This window comes from Plecotus auritus, assembly GCF_963455305.1.
Source record: "Plecotus auritus genome assembly, chromosome: 4".
Taxonomy (NCBI): domain Eukaryota; kingdom Metazoa; phylum Chordata; class Mammalia; order Chiroptera; family Vespertilionidae; genus Plecotus; species Plecotus auritus.
The window spans coordinates 145,644,516-145,659,716 of record NC_137775.1 but is presented as its reverse complement, the minus strand read 5'-3'; the positions used below and the strand labels follow the sequence as shown (position 1 = coordinate 145,659,716).

At 38.9% G+C, this 15,201-nt stretch overlaps 1 protein-coding gene across 2 annotated transcripts in view; it reads left to right on the top strand.

The window, feature by feature from the left end:
* The window catches only part of SUGCT (succinyl-CoA:glutarate-CoA transferase), a 583,247-nt gene that overhangs the window by 57,803 nt on the left and 510,243 nt on the right, over window positions 1-15,201 (top strand). For both annotated transcript variants that reach the window (XM_080665575.1, XM_080665574.1), the window contains exon 8: window positions 244-387. In XM_080665575.1, the coding sequence (XP_080521701.1) occupies window positions 244-387 (144 nt within the window). The remainder of the gene's footprint in view (window positions 1-243; window positions 388-15,201) is intronic.

Here is a 15,201-nt window from a genome sequence, read left to right as displayed (position 1 = left end):
TTTATTTGGTTTGGCTTTGGTTGATAGGGGAATAGGGCAAGAAATTCAGCAAATATACAGTAAATATAAATATATAAATATATTCTTACCACCAACAGATATCTGTAATAGTTTGTTGTATTCCTTTAGTGTGTATTTGCATATACATTTTTTCTTCTATTTGACCTTAGAATACTTGAGAAATCATATGATGGTTTTAATTCTCAATTTTCTCTGTTTTTCTCAACCCAACGCTTTAATCAGGATGGAGATCCAGTTCGTCCAGGAGTGGCCATGACTGATCTTGCCACTGGCCTGTATGCATATGGAGCCATTATGGCTGGATTGATACAAAGATATAAAACTGGAAAAGGACTGTTCATTGATTGTAACCTACTGTCATCTCAGGTACAGATAACATTTTAGATAGTGTAGTAAAAGCATGTATCTGGGTTATACTTTTTCGTACTACATACAGTGATCACATCTGAAAAAACAGAAAACAAAACAGAAAAAAACAAAAAGCTGTTTTGTTTTGATGCATGTAATTGTTGTCATATTAAAATAACCACAAAAATTTTGTTGTATGTAGACATTGTCACTGAACTAGATTTTAGAGACAGTTTTTATTGTAATAGATCTATTACAAGAGTATAAGTGTTTCTACTTTATTGTCACACTAGAAGCCTGGTGCACAAATTCGTGCATGGTTGGAGTCCCTTGGCCTGGCCGACAATTGGGGCTGATTGGGCCATGGGAGGTTGGCCAGGGGAGGGGCCATGGGAGGTTGGCTGGCTGGGGAGAGGGACCGTGGGAGGTTGATGGGCTGTGGGAGGTTGGCTGTGGGAATGCACTGACCACCATGGGGCAGCTCCTGCGTTGAGTGTCTGCCCCCTGGTGGTCAATGCACATCATAGCGACCGTTCATCTGGTCGCTCAGTCGTTCGGTTGCTTACGCTTTTATATATATAGATGAGCTCTGCAACTTCTTTTGACCAAGATTTCTTCACCTTCTTTGTGCTATGGACCCTTTGGGTATTCTGGTGAAGTTTGTAGACATTTTCTCAGAATTATGTTTTTAAATGCATAAAATGATATAGTTAGGATTACAAAGGAAGCCAATTATATGGAAATGTAGTTATTTCAATGTAAAAACAAATTTTTGCTATATCATTTAAAATTCATAGCATATACATTAATGTGTTATACCATTTACATTAAACCACAAGATCTGATAGTGAGTCCAGTAACTATTGTCATTTTTTTTAAAATAAATCTTTATTCAGATTATTACAATTGTTTCTCCTTTTTCCCTCCATAGCTCCCCTCCACCCGGTTCCCACCCCACCTTCTGCCCTTACCTCCCCCCCACTGTCCTCATCCATAGGTGTATGATTTTTGTCCAGTCTCTTCCTGAACCCCCCATATCCCTTTCCCCCTGAGAATTATCATTCCACTCCCTTTCTATGCCCCTGATTCTATTATATTCACCAGATTATTCTATTCCTCAGGTTTTTAATTCACTTGATTTTTAGGTTCACTTGTTGATAGATATGTATTTGTTGTTCATAATTTTTATCTTTACTTTTTTCTTCTTCCTCTTCTTTAAGAATACCTTTCAGCATTTCATATAATACTGGTTTGGTGGTGATGAACTCCTTTAGCTTTTTCTTATCTGTGAAGCTCTTCATCTGCCCTTCAATTCTGAATGATAGCTTTGCTGGGTAGAGTAATCTTGGTTGTAGGTTCTTGCTATTCATCACATTGAAAATTTCTTGCCACTCCCGTCTGGCCTGCATAGTTTCTGTTGAGAAATCAGCTGACAGTCGTATGGGTGCTCCCTTGTAGGTAATTAACTGTTTTTCTCTTGCTGCTTTTAATATTCTCTCTTTGTCTTTTGCTCTTGGCATTTTAATTATGATGTGTCTTGGTGTGGTCCACTTTGGATTCCTTTTGTTTGGGATTCTGTGCGCTTCCTGGACTTGTAAGTCTATTTCTTTCACCAGGTGGGGGAAGTTTTTGGTCATTATTTCTTCCAATAGGTTTTCAGTATCTTGCTCTCTCTCTTCTTCTGGCACCCCCATAATTCGGATGTTGGTATGCTTGAAGTTGTCCCAGAGTCTTCTTACACTATCTTCAACTTCTTGGATTTTTTTTTTTTCTTTTTGCTTTTTCGGTTTTGTGTTTTTTGCTTCTTTGTATTTCAATTCTTTGACTTGATTCTTGTGTTCCTCTAGTCTGTTTTTGGGTCTCTGTATAATATTTATTATTTCAGTCAGTGTATGTTTAATTTCTAGTTGGTCCTTTTTCATATCTTCGAGGGTCTCATTATATTTATCAGCCTTTTCTAGGATATTCTTAAAAAGCCTTATAACTTTGGTTTTGAATTCTATATCCAGTCATTTGTTTTCCTCCATTTCTTTCATTTGTGATCTGATTCTTTGACGCCGCATTTTCACTGCTTCCCTGAGTTGGTAGGGTAGATTTGTGTGCTAGGTTTCCTATATGGCCCAGTGGGTCGGCCTCCCCAGTTAACCTGAGGTGGACACTCTTGGTGCACCCCTTTGTGGACTGTGTGTAGAGCCTTGTTGTAATTAAGTCTTGATTGTTGTTGGTATCACTGGGAGGAATTGAACTTCAGGCCATTTGGCTGTAAGAATCAGCTGTGTCTATGCTGGGAGAAGTTCGGTGCTGGAGACAGCCTTATAGGATTAGAGTTGCCAAATTGCAATAGCCTCTGTGCTCAGCTTGGATGGGGTGGAGTCTCAGGGCAGAGCAGACAGTCTTGGCTTCCCATCAGCCTTGCCCTTGCACGCACGTGCGCGCCTTCAGACCTCTGCCTTCCCCGGCTCCCGAGTCTCTGCCCAAGAGTCCAGATTCCCCCCACAGGAGCGTGAGTCCCCAGGGACTCGCCTGGAACCGGGGTTCAGTGCAGTCAGAACTGGGGCCCAGTACAATCAGGAGCTTCTGACTCCCTTCCACTAGGGAAAGCCTGTGGCAACCTCTGCAGCCTTTGTGCGCACTGGCACGCGTGCGCCTTCAGACCTCCGCCTTCCCCGGCTCCCAAGTCTCTGCCCGAGAGTCCAGATTCCCCCCACAAGAGCATGGGTCCCCAGGGGCTCGCCTGGAACTGGGGTCTAGTGCAGTCAGAACTGGGGCTCAGTGCAGTCAGGAGCCTCCGACTCCCTTCCACTAGGGAAAGCCTGTGGCAACCTCCGCAGCCTTAGTGCGCACTGGCACGCGTGCGCCTTCAGACCTCTGCCTTCTCCGGCTCTCGAGTCTCCGCCCGAGAGTCCAGACTCCCCCCACAAGAGCGTGGGTCCCCAGGAGCTCACCCGGAACTGGGGTTCAGTGCAGTCAGAACTGGGGTTCAGTGTGGTCGGAGGCTTCCTTCCCCCTTCCGCCAGAGAAAGTCAGCCAGGCTCTCAGCCGCCCTTCCTCTCTGCACGCACAAAGACCCTTTGCCGTACCTCCAATTCTCTGTGAGCTTTTCTCTTTCCTTCTAGTTGTAGAATTTTCACTCAGCCAGCTTTCCTGTGGTTCTGGATGGTGTCCGTTCTGTCTTTTAGTTGTAGTTTTGAAATTGTTGTGCGAGGCAGCAGTTTAGATGCTTACCTATGCCGCCATCTTGGTTTCTCCTCAACTATTGTCATTTTGAGGTATTGAGCATAAACAATATTTAAAATAGATGCAATAACTATGATAGAAAAAAAATATATTATTTATTAGTGATCAAGTCATAGGTACTACTGTGGTACCAGTCCTGTGTTTGTTGATTTGTTACCTATATTCATAATTGAGGAAAATGCTAAACTTTGTTTAGAGTTTGATGAAAATAAAGATATATTTTTTTTTATTAAAAAATATTTTAAAATATGTTTTTATTGATTTTAGAGAGGACGTTAGGGAGCGGGATAGAGAGATAGAAACATTGATGAGAAAGGAAGATCAAATGGCTGCCTCCTACACGCTCCCTACTGGGTATTGAGCCTGCAACCTGGGCATGTGCCCTGACTGGGGAATTGAACTGGTGACCTCTCGGTTTATGGGTTGACACTCAACCACTGAGACACACCAGCTGGGCAATATATATTTTTTCTATTCAGGTTAATTAGGTCTCATAATTCTTTCCATGGATTCTAGATTAAGAACCCCTGGTTTAGATAGTTATCAGTTATGTTATGCTAAATACTAAACCAATGGAATAAAAGGGTTAACTCTCTTTCAAATGGACATTTTGCCTCTTTTTAACTAGAGCAGACCCAGTTGCTGTACCATATGTGAAGCTGATTCTGACTAGGTAATTTTTTAGGGATACAAAAAAATATTTAATTTGTACAAGTAGACATTTTACTATAGGGAAAATTACTCTATAGACAGAGACTTCAGTTGGATATTTCATATTTAAATGGCATACATGGGAAAATAATAAACTTAGAATACTGCTTTGGAGATTTTTTTTTTCTCTTAGGCAAAATTAAAGAAGTGTGTGAAGGTGAAATACTGTATATGGGTTTTCAACACTAGCTTTGAGTCACAGTCATAATTTTAATGATTACATAAATGGTAAAAGAATTCTCTCTAAATGATCTATCTCTTTACCAGAGAAACACAAATGTTAGTTATGGGAAGAAGCTGAAAGTTTTTTTTCCTTCCCCTAATGTTGCATCTGTAAGGAACCTGAGATTAGTTAAGTGACTGGCTAATGGTTGCACATCCAATAAGTATGGATGCCTTGAAGAGTTCATGGTATGTGACCAGTTCAGTCACCGAGGGCCCTAGGCTTAGTTTAAAAGTTTTGTTGTCATGCCTTGAAATTCGTAGTCATTTTTAAGAAGAGGCCATACATTTTTTTATTTTGCTCCAGTACTTACAAATTATGTAGCCAGGCCTGGATTTGGGACTTATGTCTCCTGATCTCTACCTAGATTGCTTTACATATATGTTAATGACTAATTAATTAGCTTTGGAAAAAGTATTGTGGAGTTTAATTCTCTTCCAGCACCTAACACAGTGATTTACAATGTCAAAGTCTGTGGTTCTGTGGTTTTCTGGGGATGGGGTTGGATACAGGTAGACTCACTGCTAGGGTTGTTTCAAAGTGAGGGAACAGTAAGTGCAAACTTAATGCATATATACCAGCCATTTTGGGTGTGTGTCTATATTTATTGTTCATGTTACTCCTTGAGACTGTAAGTTTCATGCGTGCAGGAATAATATTTGTTCTTACTCACATTGGTATCCCTGACTAGTATTTGTCAAATAACAGACTCAACCAATCTTTTGAAATCAGTTGGAGATCAGTTGTTACCAATGGGTATGTCTCATGGCCCCTAGGTTTGCTAGAAAAAGGTAGAGAACCATTGACTTAGGGCACTTGATAAACAACTAATGTTAATATGAGTTGCTTTTGGCAAGCAGTGACTTAGCCTATTGTGCTGTAGCAAACTAATGCAATCAGAGGTTGCTAAGATTATTAGTGCATTTAAAACTCATTAACCACATTTAAAAAAAATTTCTTTATTGATTAAGGTATCACATATTTGTCCTCATCCCCCCGTTCCCATCCCAAACCCCTCCCCATGCATGCCCCCACCCCCCTGCTGTCCGTAACCACAGGTCAGGCCCATATGCATGAATACAAGTCCCTTGGTTGATCTCTCCCCCTCCCCCCACCCTCCCCACCTTCCCTCCGAGGTTCGACGGCCCGATTGATGCCTCCCTGTCTCCGGGTCTGTCCTTGTTCATCAGTTTATGTTGTTCACTATTTCCCCTAGATGAGTGAGATCATGTGATACTAGAAATACACTTATAAGAACCGAAAATGAGACAAGCAATAATGGTTATGCTGAGAGGCAAATGAATCAGTCTGTAGTGAGTTTCTTTCTGGGCCAACAGTTCTTTTGAGTCCCAATTTCAATGTCAAACAGTTCCTTATGTGTACATGTCAGCAATGATATTTCAGTTCTGGATGGTGGACAAATGGTGGTAATGCAGGTCCGACCCTCTCTGGTTTGGTCCTGGGCAACCTGTGGCGACGCACAGCTGCTGACTGCTAGTATGGCAAGGCGTCGTCAGCGTCTTCCATCTCTGGACTGTTTCTCCTCTGTCTTCATGGCTGGAGCAGTCCTGTCAATTCCTCTCTGTTGCAGGAATCCACAGGGTCTTGGAGTTGTTTTCTGAAAATATACAAACATATTCTCAACCAAAGGTTAATAAAGGAATCTTTTCTATAAATTTGACTTGGGATCCTTTTTCATTTTTTGCCCAAACAATTTTCCTTTGGCTTGTTTTGACACCATGTGTGTTTTTCATGGGTGTCTTGCTGTTAGCATTACAAATGAAAGTTAATTTTCTAAAGTAAAAATTTTCTAGATGTAATTTACTTACAGGATATTTTTACTTACATGATATTCTTCTACTATCCCCCCTTTTTTGATTTAAATATTAGGAGGCTTTTGGAAATTTTATAATGTAGTCTTGATAGCTTTTAAATTTTAATTTTTTGCACTAAAATATGACTGCTTTAGGTTCATTACCTGTTATGCAATTTTACCATGAGTTGAGCTACCAATAAAAATTTTAGTTAACACTTTAGGAACAGCTTTTTGTCCTGTACCATTAATTTTTCTAGAATATTCGCTTATTTCACTTAGCCAATTTAAATTAGTCTGAGAACTTGACTACTATTTTACTGTCAAATTTAATACTCTAACAACAATCTTATTTTACCCTGTAAATATTAGTGGAAAGGATTATTTGCCTTCTTGAGTAGGCCCTGAGCATTCCTGGTGCTAGGCTGGATTTAGATATCAAAAACCCACTTCCCCACACCATGGGTACAAGACAATCCAAACAAGTCTTGTTGCAGTGAGAGGGCAGCTGCTGTCGGCCAAGTCTCTGTCTGTTACCTGGGTCCCGATTTGAGCTGGGCATGGGAAGCGAAGCAGCCATGGGGGCAGACTTCCCTCAGAAGGGGTGAGGATTCAGGCCCCTGCAAAGTTGGGGGGGGTGAGGGTCTGTGCCCCACCTCTGTTGACCCCCTAGTTCTCTCCTGATGGCCCCTCTGCGACTGTGCCTGTCTTAGGTTGTTCCTTCCCTGAGGAATCTTACCCGTCTCTAGCTAACCAGCCATCCTCCGGGACCAAGCAGGGTGATGTGAGGTTCAGTTCTGTCTCCTTGGTAGCCTATGCCCCCATGGCCTCCATGCCCAGCACCTGCCTTGGGATCCCCTCGCTTGCTGGTGGGTCCCCGGCACTGATCACATATCTTGGGGAACCCAGGTTTCTTCTCCAGGGAGGGCCCAGCTCACCCCACTGGGCGAGAGATAGATCCATGGTACCAGCCACCACGAGGCTTCAACCTCAGCATGAACAGAAAGCACAGGCAACAGCTGTGGGCAATTGGATTGTGAGAAGAGAGTCCCTCTTGGCCAAAAGGGAAAGAGAGGCCAATATAGAATGCTCAGGTGCCTTCCTAGAGGGCCCTCTACACAGTGGAAGGGATTAAATCCTTTCATGTCCTTTTTAAATTGCTGCCAGACATTCAAAGAATTAGTTTGTAAGTTTGTTTGGGATAACTGTACATTATGCTGTTGTAATTCTAAAATATCAAGAGATGTGTTACCTTTGTCTCCAAGCACCAAAAAGATGATTTTTTATTGATTCCCAAGGGTGTGAGGTACTATTATAGGTAATGGGGATAATACAAATCTGGGAAAAATTATAATGACATTTTAGAATAATATCATGTAAGGATATTCTTTGCTCTAGGCCATGGCAATTCCATTTCAAACTGGCTGTCAATTTCTTTTTGTATAGACAAGGTCTTAGTTACATTTTCTGCACCTCTCCCAGGAGCAAGTAGTGATAGTCCCTTCCTTTGGTGTCCACGCAAGCCAGAAAACTCTCTTTAATTTTACACACAAAGGAGCAGTGGTTTGATTTTGTGTCATACTAAATGGAAGCTGGGTGGCGACCCCTGTGTAATTATACTTCCTTGCCCCACCCATGGTCCTCCTGGATGACCAAGGTGTTTGGTATTATTGGTGACTACATTAGGCGGGGGATCAGCCCACATAAGGGCTCTTACCCATGAAGGGTCAGGAACATAAGTCCAAAATACTTACCCATTTTCCCCAGATAATATTACCGTACAGCTGATGACTGCTAGCATGGCAAGAAAGACGTTCTTAGGTGTTCTTGTTACTTAACAATTTCTTTTCTATTTTTTTAATTTTTATTTTTTTATTATTTTTTTACATATGTGTCCTTATTCCCCTATTTCCCCCCAACCCCCACTCACGTCCCACCCCCCTGTTGTCTGCATCCATTGATTAGGCTCATATGCATGCACACAAGTTCCTTGGTTGATCTCTCCCCCTTACTCCCACCGACCCCCTCCTTCCCTGAGGTTTGAGGTTCTGATTGACGTTTCTCAGTCTCTGGATCTGTTCTTGTTCATCAGTCTATGCCGTTCATTATATTCCACAAATGAGTGAGATCATGTGATATTTATCTTTCTCTGCCTGGCTTATTTCACTTAGCATAATGCTCTCCATCTCCATCCATGTTGTTGCAAATGGTAAGAACTCCTTTTTTACTGCAGCGTAGTATTCCATTGTGTAGATGTACCACAGTTTTTTAATCCATTCATCTGCTGCTGTGCACTTAGGCTGTTTCCAAATCTTAGCTATGGTGAATTGTGCTGCTATGAACATAGGGGTGCATATATCCTTTCTGATTCGTGTTTCTAGTTTCTTGGGATATATTCCTAGAAGTGGGATCACTGGGTCAAATGGGAGTTCCATTTTTAGTTTTTTGAGGAAACTCCATACTGTTTTCCACAGTGGCTGCACCAGTCTGCATTCCCACCAGCAGTTAACCACCTTTTTAAAAATTGGTATATAATATTATATTAGTTTCATATCTACAACATAATGATTTGATATTTGTATATACTGTGAAATGATCCCCACAATATTTAGTTAACATCTGTCACCACAGTTATAACTTTTTTTTCTTGTGATGGGAACTTTTAAGATCCACTCTCTTAGCAACTTTCAAATATATAATTCAGTAACATTAACTACAGTTACCATGCTGTATATTACATCCTCATGACTTATTTATAACTGGAAGTTTGTACCTTTTGACCCCCTTTACGCATTTTGCCCAATCTCATCCCCTGCCTCTGGCAATCACCTTTCTGTTCTCTGTATCTATGAGCTTGGTATTTTTTTTAAATTAAAAAAATATTTTAGATTACACATGTAAGTGAAACCAGCCCAAAAAACCCTCAGGTTCTTTTGCCTGACACCATGAAGACAAACACGTGACACAGGTGCTGATGTAAGGAAAGTGATTTATTTAGATGCTGACATCCTGAGAAGAGAGCAGGCTTATGCTTTAACAACCATCTTAATATCTCAGGGTAGGCAAAAGGGGGATCATGGGAAGAAGGGAACTAAGGAATTCTGGCAATGTGTAGTTTCACATCGGGTGGTTTTGATGCTCTCTTTCATGGGTATCAGCGTCTGGCATCTTTTCTCTCTGCGGGTTCTATTTCTGGGGACAGGATGTTGTAGGCCTGGCCAGCCATTGGCGTCTGCTATACTCCTGTGGTCGAGGTTGGCGAAAAGGGGAACTGGGACTGCTGCTGCCTGTAACATGTTTAATATGAAACTATTAATATTTTAGGCTATACGTTTTGTTAGTATATTTAATTCTTGGTTAATTTAGTTAATTAACTGTGAGACTTGTTTTTAATACCCTATACCCTGTTATATAAGTGAGATCATATGGCATTTGTCTTTTTCTGACTTATTTCACTGAATATAATACCCTCAAGCTTCATCCATGATGCCGAAAGTGACAGACTTTCCTTTTTTTTTGGCCGAAAAATGTTTCATTGTATACAGTTAGCTGTTGAACAACATGGGTTTGAACTTCATTGGTCTACTTATACATGTATTTTTTTCCCCAATAAGTATATAGTCTGCTTTCCATATCCCTGGGTTTCACATCTCCAGATTCAACCAATTGGAGATTGAAAACAGTATTTTTCTATTTATTTTTAAAATTTTTACTTTAAATAATATTTTATTCTTTAATTACAGTTGACATATAATATTATATTAGTTTCAGGTTTATAACCCGGTGATTATATATTTATATAACTTACTAGAGGCCCGGTGCATGAGATTCATGCGCTGAGGGGGGGGCATCCCTCAGCCCAGCCTGTGCCTCTTACAGTCAGGGACTCCTCGGGGGATGTCCACCTACAGCGGAGGCGGGAGAGGCTCCCGCCACTGCCGCTGCTCTTGTCAGAGGTGAGCCCAGCTTCTGGCTGAGCAGCGCTCCCCCTGTGAGAGCGTACTGACCACCAGGGGGCAGCTCCTGCGTTGAGCATCTGCCTCCTGGTGGTCAGTGCGCGTCATAGCGACCGGTTCCGCCGATTGGTCGATTTGCATATTACTCTTTTATTATATAGGATGAGTGATCACCCTGATATATCTAGTACCTATCTGACACCATGCATAGTTATTACAACATTATTGACTATCTTCCCTATGCGGGACTTTATATCTCCTGACTATTCTGTAACTACTAATTTGTATTTCTTAATTCCTTCAACCTGTTTTCTACCTGTTCCCTCAACCCCCCTGCCATCCGGTAACTGTCAAAATGTTTTCTGTATCTATGAGTTCATTTCTGTTCTGCTTGTTCATTTATTCTGTTTTCAAGATTCTACATGTAAGTGAAATATATAGAGGTCTTATTTTGTTATCCATTTAGCCTTCATGTGGCTTTTGATTGGAGCATTTAATTCATTTTCATTTAAAGTATTTGCTGATAGGTATTTATTGCCATTTTATTATTAGTATTTTTGATTTTTTCCCTCCTTCTTAAAGAAGATCTTTTAACATTTTTTGTAATACTGATTTGGTGATATTTAAGTCCTTTAGATTTTTCTTGTTTGGGAAGCTCTTTTCTGTCCTTTGTTTCTAAATGATAGCTTTGTTGGGTAGAGTAATATTGGTTATAGGTCTTGCCGATATTTCTTGCCAATCCCTTCTGGCCTGCAACATTCCTGTTGAGACATCAGCTGACAGCCTTATGGGAGCTCCCTTGTAGGTAACTGACTGCTTTTCTTTTATTGTTTTTAAGATTTTATCTTTTTCTTTAACCGTTGGCATTTTAAGTATGATGTGTCTTGATGTGGACCACTTTGGGTTCATGTTGTTTGGGACTCTCTGCACTTCCTGGACTTGTATGTCTATATCCTTCACCAAGTTAGGGAAGTTTTTCATCATTCTTTGTTCACATCAGTTTCAAATCTTTACTCTTTTCTCCTTCTGTCATTCCCCTCCCCTCCCCCGCCCCCCCCCAGCCCCGTTGCTAACTTTGGTGTGCTTGAAGTTGTCTCAGAGGCTCTTTATATTATCCTAAATTGTTTTGGATTTTTTTCTTCTGCTGTTCTATTTGGTTGTTTTTTACTTCCTCATCTTCTAAATCTTTGATTTGATTCTCTGCTGAATCTACTCCACTTTTGATTCCATGTAATGTAGTCCTCATTTCTGACTGGTTCTTTTTATGTTTTACATTTTCATGTTTCCTATTTCATTGCTGAAGTTCTAAGTTCATCTACTCTTCCCCTAAGTTTTTTGAGCATCCTTATAGCCAATGTTTTGATCTCTACATCTGGTTGATTGTTTGTCTCCATTGTGTTCAGTTCTTTTTCTGGAGTTTTGTTCTGTTCTTTCATTTGGAATGTTTCTTTTCCATATATTTTCACTGGGCTAAATGACTATTCCTGAACCTATTAATGAGGCATGAAAGAGTAGGCTGATTGCCTTGAGCCATTCCTGGCACTAGTGTTGGGGTTAACTTCACTCAAATCATAGGGCTATGACTACAGAGAGGTGATTTCCCCCAAAGAAAGGTGTGGTTATTTTTTTGGTCAGAGGAAGGGGAAATGGACATTGGGGAACCAACCACCAATGTTCAGTATACTAATATACTGTGTTATTTTAAGGATCTAACTCAATAAAGGATATAAAAAAATCTTTGTAAATTGAAAGTATTCTGCCGATGACTAGTATTAATTTTATTACATTATAAAAAATATTTCACAGTGTTATAAATGTGCTGAGATGAAAAATTTGGTTATTGACAGTGATTTATCATAATTATTATAACTTTTCATAATATAGAAATCTTGACTAACTTCACTTAGTCTTTTCATTTAAGATAACATTCACATACTCCAGATCCAAAAACCAAACCACAAAATAATTAAAATTTGCTTTATAAAAATGAGAAGTGCTATTTCCAGATAGTTTACAAATAACATAATAGGAAACTTCTCCCTTAAAAACTGTATTCATTTCTTTTTTATATAAATGTTCACCCTGCATTAAGTAAATTATATTAGCACCTAATTTTACCTGCCTGAAGAATGCCTGTGATTTCATACAGTGGTAAAAAACATACTTTTCTACTCATTTTGATTACATTATAGAATTACAAATGAATGTTTGTAACATTTAACATCAGTTGCTAAAAATGAAATTTTGTACTTCCTCTCTTAAACGTGATCTAATGTACAATAGACAAATTACACTGATTTGAATAGTTGAATAGTAGCTAATTATTAACTCAGAGATGATTGCCTCAACCACAACAAAACCATTACATTGTACAGATATGACAGTGGCCGGGATGTGGTTTTCAGTGGGCATCAATTTTTTTGGAGTTTCATGGCTATAAACTTTTAACCCTTTTCATAAAATTCTTTGATTTTCTTTTTAGTCTTAATATGATTTAAAGTTGTCAACTGAAGATTGTCTGACATCAGCATCTAAACAGTAATCTTTAGATAATATTGGTAAATAACAAGGAAGTGGTTTGGGATGTGGTTCCAGTTATTCTGTTGCTCTTATTCTTCTGTTGTGGCTTACAGAAATATCTATTGGAAGTTTTAATATCCTTCCTGTACTTAATTGCAACCAGGCTCTCATAATTACCACTACAATGAGTTAGTTTTTTTTTAGCACCAAACTTAAATAATTATTTCACATACAGAATGTTTTGGCATTTTTGTTGTCACTATTCTTTCTCCATGTTTATAGTATTGTTTATATTTAGGGTACATAAAATTTTAACTCTCATTATTATAGCACAATTTCATGGATAAACTTGAATTTCAAAGAAATATTGTAATCTGAAATTTATCTTTTTGTGTCTTTAGATGCAACTGTGTTTCTGCTTTTCTTTTTTATTCTATATCCTTTTTTACAATTTTCATGAGTTATATTTTACATACCATAAAATTCACTCTATTTCAAGTGACCATGTGATAATTTTCAATAAATTTAGTGAGTTATGCAACCATCACCATAAGTCAGGTTTTGAAATAAATACTCATACAGTTACCTCTGGTCTGGGTGTTCCCCCTGAGGCTAGTGGGGAGGGATGTGAGGCTGAGCTGATTCAGAGGAACTCAGGGCCCATTATGACTTCTGTGTGCCCTAGAAAATGTTGCCTTTGTGGGTACGTTTCTCCATTAGTAATCTAATTTATTGTAAGAATTATAATTGCATTGATATAAAGATAAACATAATTCATTATTATGTGTTTAACATTATTGTATTCATTTTTTTCCTTCTGATTTCAAAAGAAATTAAAATTAAACACTTTTTTGTACCTCTAAAGCATGGGTGGGGAAACTTGTTTCTGTCAAGGGCCATTTGGATATTTATAACCCCATTCATGGGCCATACAAAATTACCAGCTTAAAAAATTAGCCTGCTATTTTTGGTCAAACATTTAATTCAGTCACCCCTAATGCCTCGGCAGGGCCAGAGATGATTTCAAGGGTGTTTTATGTCCCACAGGCCTGACATTCCCTACCCCTGCTCTAAAGTATCCTGGCCTTAAGCACTATGCTAAATTGGTAAATCAGCTCTAGAATGTGCTAAATCTGTGAGGAAAGACAATTGTGCATCCAAGAAGGACGTGGAAGCTGAAAGTTGAGATTATGCTGAAAGGTGAATAGAAAAAGGAAAGGTAGAGAGGCAACGGTATATGACCAACTCAGTGGAGAGCATTGGAGTAGTGAGAGGGGAAAAAAGATAATATAAGAAAGTTCAAGAAATTAGGGAACTGTCAGTACGCATTTGAACTTCTCTTTGAGGAGCTCGATGCATTCCTGCCTTGAAGGCCCTTGTCAGCCTGCTGCCAATTTTTCATCCTAGTCCAGCTTCCATTCTTTAATGAGCACTCGCTCTGAAACCTCCCGCTGCTCTATTAATTTAAGTTCAGGGCATACAAATCGATATTAACATTTACCTAATATTAAGAAGAGCAACCAGGAAGATAAAGATACACACACACAAAATGAAAAAATCAGGTGACTTCCAAGGAAAGGTACAAAGTATTTTAGATAATTTTTTATTTTATGTTTGTTTTTTTTTAATACTGTTGGTTAGATTCAATATAGGTGACTGCAATACAAATCATGGTTCACCATTTTTAAAAGAAGATTCAGTGAAATGCAGGTATACTGGTAGGATTCTCTGGTTTTGTATAATTGAAGTCGTTAGTTATATTCATGGGCATTGAATATTTTTATATGTAAGCCACAAACAAGAGCTTTTAACTAGTAGTAATCGATAATTACTAGTGGGAGAATATCTCAAAGGAGAAGAGAATAAAATGGGAAAATAAATTTTATTGTAATCTAATTTATTCTCTTGTTAGATACTTTAAAACAAGTTGCTGTTTTTAAAATGTTTAAAACAATAGAAACATAATTAAGATCAAGATATAAAATAGGAGAAAGATCCATTGGTATTGACAAATATTCTCTGAAATTAGATTTTTTCCTTGTAGACTCTTATAGAAAAATAAATTTAATTGTTGTTAAAGGTGGGTTTAACAGTTTTAGAATCACCTATATTCTCTATAACTAGAGTTAGAGAAATTTGTCTTTTTTGCTGTTAATCAGTTTCACCTCCATCTTTGTCCTTTCTAGAGTCAGAAAATTTTATGTAGAATAAAATGTAGTGACCATATCTTTTTGTCTTGACTAATTAATGGTGACTGTTTATCTGCCATCAGTATAGACCAGCTGATTCCCAGTGGAATGTGTCTATTTGGCTTCAACTATTATGCCATCATTTTAGCTAAGTAGACCACTAACATCGGGCATGGTAGCTGA